General features: G+C 42.4%; 1 protein-coding gene across 1 annotated transcript in view; it reads right to left on the bottom strand.

Annotated features, from left to right (window-relative positions):
- The window catches only part of LOC106532687 (sortilin-related receptor), a gene marked incomplete at both ends in the record, with an annotated part of 46307 nt that extends 43901 nt beyond the window's left edge, over positions 1-2406 (bottom strand). Inside the window, 2 exon segments of the mRNA XM_014028813.1 lie at positions 410-544; positions 2290-2406. Coding sequence (XP_013884267.1) covers positions 410-544; positions 2290-2406 — 252 coding nt within the window.
- Positions 2407-3042: the final 636 nt, after the last annotated feature.

The raw sequence follows: 3042 nt of genomic DNA, 5'->3' as shown, positions 1-3042 counted from the left end.
ATCACACACATACACATTTTATCACACACATACACATTTTATCACACACATACACATTTTATCACACATATACACATTTTATCTCTCACACACACACACACACACACACACACACACACACACACACACACACACACACACACACACACACACACACAACATTAAATCACAGCTTACTGATGAGGAAATGTCCTGAGAAACAAACTTCAGCTGTCAGCTTTGAAGCAAATGATAATCCTGAAATCCCAGTGTGTTTGTTGAAATGGTTTTCTTGTTGTTGCTGACACACACACACACACACACACACACACCCCCAGCACAGGTCAAACCTCAGTCTTCTGACATGACAACATGAAGCTGACATCCTTGTGGTTCAGACACACCATGACTGCAGCAGGCTGTGACTCACCCTGCGGTTATCTGCAGGGCTGTGGTAGAACTGGGAGATGACCAGTCTGCTGCCATCCTTCACCTGTGATCCTGGCACTTTGAACTTGTCAGACACGGGTGTGAAAACCCTCCCGTAGTCATACGACACATACACCTGCAGACACACAGGATATAAGAGTTAGTGCTGACACAGCTGTTCCTGCTACAGTCTGGTGTCTGCAGACACTTCGGCTGTGTCCAAAACAACAGGCCGGGTCCTCCGGAGGACCCAGACTCCCCGGTCGAGGTGGGCCGGGTCCTTGGTAGACCAGGAAGACCTGAAAAAAAGAGTCTGTGAATTTGGACGGTCTAGCCTCCCCTCCACCCCGGCGTACATCATGTCACCTAGCAACTGTGACGACGCTAAACAAGCAAACTTAAATCAAAACTAGAAAAATATCAATACATTAGCATTATTAATATCACAAAACTATAAAATTAACTTAAAGGTAACATTTGAAGAACTAATTGACCCGCTGTAGGTACATGTTTATTTCGGGGGGGTTTTTATGACAAAAAAATATTTAAAAACATGTCCATACAAATGATAAAAGTATCAGAATTACAACCGCTAATTTTTTAAGTATTTATATCACTATATTTTTATTTAAAATGTATTCTTTTCTCTCGCTTCGTCCACCATTACTAGCATAAAAAAATCTCCCATCAGGCCACAATGCATTATGGGATATGCTGGGCCGGGAAGGATCCATCAGACCTGTCCTTCGATTCGGGCCAAAGGAAGGATGTATTTGTCGGCCGCATCGGAGGAGTCTTCGGTTTTGGACGGCCTCCGTCGCGGCGCTGTGACCTATGCAGCCGACAAATTCGGCCTTCGGAGGACCCGTCCTGCTGTTTTGGACACACACATACAGAAAGATAACGTCTTTATTTCTAACTGTCCTTTCAACGGTTTTAAGATTATACCTGCTACTACTCAGCTGAAAGCTGGGGCTCTTCTGCTTCTGACATGTACAAGTGAAAAATGTTTCACTTTAGTTGTGAAATCTGTCCAGATTAACAGCATAATAGCTGAACATTATGCAGATGTTATCACAGGAACATCCAGCTGCTTGGAGATAATCTGTCCACAGCTCAGAACCTCCGATTAGCCTGTTAGCTTTAGCCCCGACGCTATATTACCTTATATGTATTAGCTCGGTGCTAACGCCACAAACTAACAAGCTAACCTGTTGTCCTCCATCCATATTTTCAGTTCCAGGCTGAGTCATTTCTACCTTCTCCTCTCTGTCAACGCTCTCTGGTTTCATTTAAAAGAGTCGATCGTCAGATATTGTCCAAGATTAACCTTCAGGGTGGATATAGCTCGCTAGCAGCCTCGCACCGAGGACCTATCCACGTCATCATTTACCCAGAATGCTTTGTGTGCAAATAAAATGGCTCCGTCTGTGTTAAAATATATTTTCAACTAATGTTACAACTAATCATCCTTTAAATAGCTCTATTCTTAAAAGGGAAACATGAAGCAGGTAAATGTGATTGTGGACAACATGAACCTGTAGAACAGGCTCTGTTTTACTGTCAGAAATATAGAAATGAAAGAGTTCGACTGATTAACAAGCTTACTGAAATTAAAATGAGATCCAATTGAAAATTCAAATGAGATTCAATTCAAAAAATTAAATTTAAATTGAATTGAAATTCACAAAGAATTACAGAGATGAGCTGTAAAAGTTCTGGAAGTCAATGTTGTGGACTGATGAGACCAATCTGTACCAAAGTGAGGAGAAGATACTGCTGCTGATCTGAATGACACCAGTTCATGTGTGAAGCACGGTGCAGGTGCTGCAGTTCTGTGTTTGGTTTAGTATGTGAACACATGAATGTGTTCAGACTTACAGAGCTGGTGTTGGGTCCTGTAGCTGCTGCACTGTCTCGGGCCAAGGCTACAATGACATTACTCTTCTCTCCCGCCCAGTGGACAACCATCTGGTTGTGAGAATCATTCAGGCTGACCTGGAACACATGAACACAACAGAAAAAACATGTGAGAACAACAGAGGACACATGTGTGTAAACCTAAACATCATCATCTGTCAAATGACTAGAACCTTTAGACGTCTAGCTTCTGTGCAACTTGTGAAAATCTACAGGAAGTTGGTTCAGTTACTCTGATTACCTCCGCCAACGACGAGGTAATGTTTTCAGTCACATACGTCTGTCTGTCTGTCTGTGGACAACATTACTCACAAACTTGTGTACAGATTGTCATGACATTTTTACCACATGTGGGTACTGGGTCAAGGAACACAACTTTAAATTTTGGTGATGTTCTGGATCACGATGTGGATACAGGAATTTATTTTAACACTCTGAGATCAACAAAGATGTGATGCTTTCACAGGGCTTCTGTAAAAAACAGTGAGCTGGATTGGACAGCACGGACTCAAAGTTTGGAGACGGGGGGAGCCAGGAAGCACTTTATAAAGAGAGTCAAACCATTACAAACTCATACAAGGAGATAAAACAGACGTTTTACATGGTGAAATGTGACTGATGGAAACTTAGGAGCTTAATCCCACACCAGTTTGACCATGAATAACGTCAGGTGACCAGTCTGACTTTGTTTTTTCCACATTGGACTCCACCAGA

This window comes from Austrofundulus limnaeus, unplaced genomic scaffold (assembly GCF_001266775.1).
Source record: "Austrofundulus limnaeus strain Quisiro unplaced genomic scaffold, Austrofundulus_limnaeus-1.0 Scaffold813, whole genome shotgun sequence".
Classification (NCBI taxonomy): Eukaryota; Metazoa; Chordata; class Actinopteri; order Cyprinodontiformes; family Rivulidae; genus Austrofundulus; species Austrofundulus limnaeus.
Note: the sequence above shows the minus strand (reverse complement) of the source record. Positions and strands in the feature narration are given on the sequence as shown.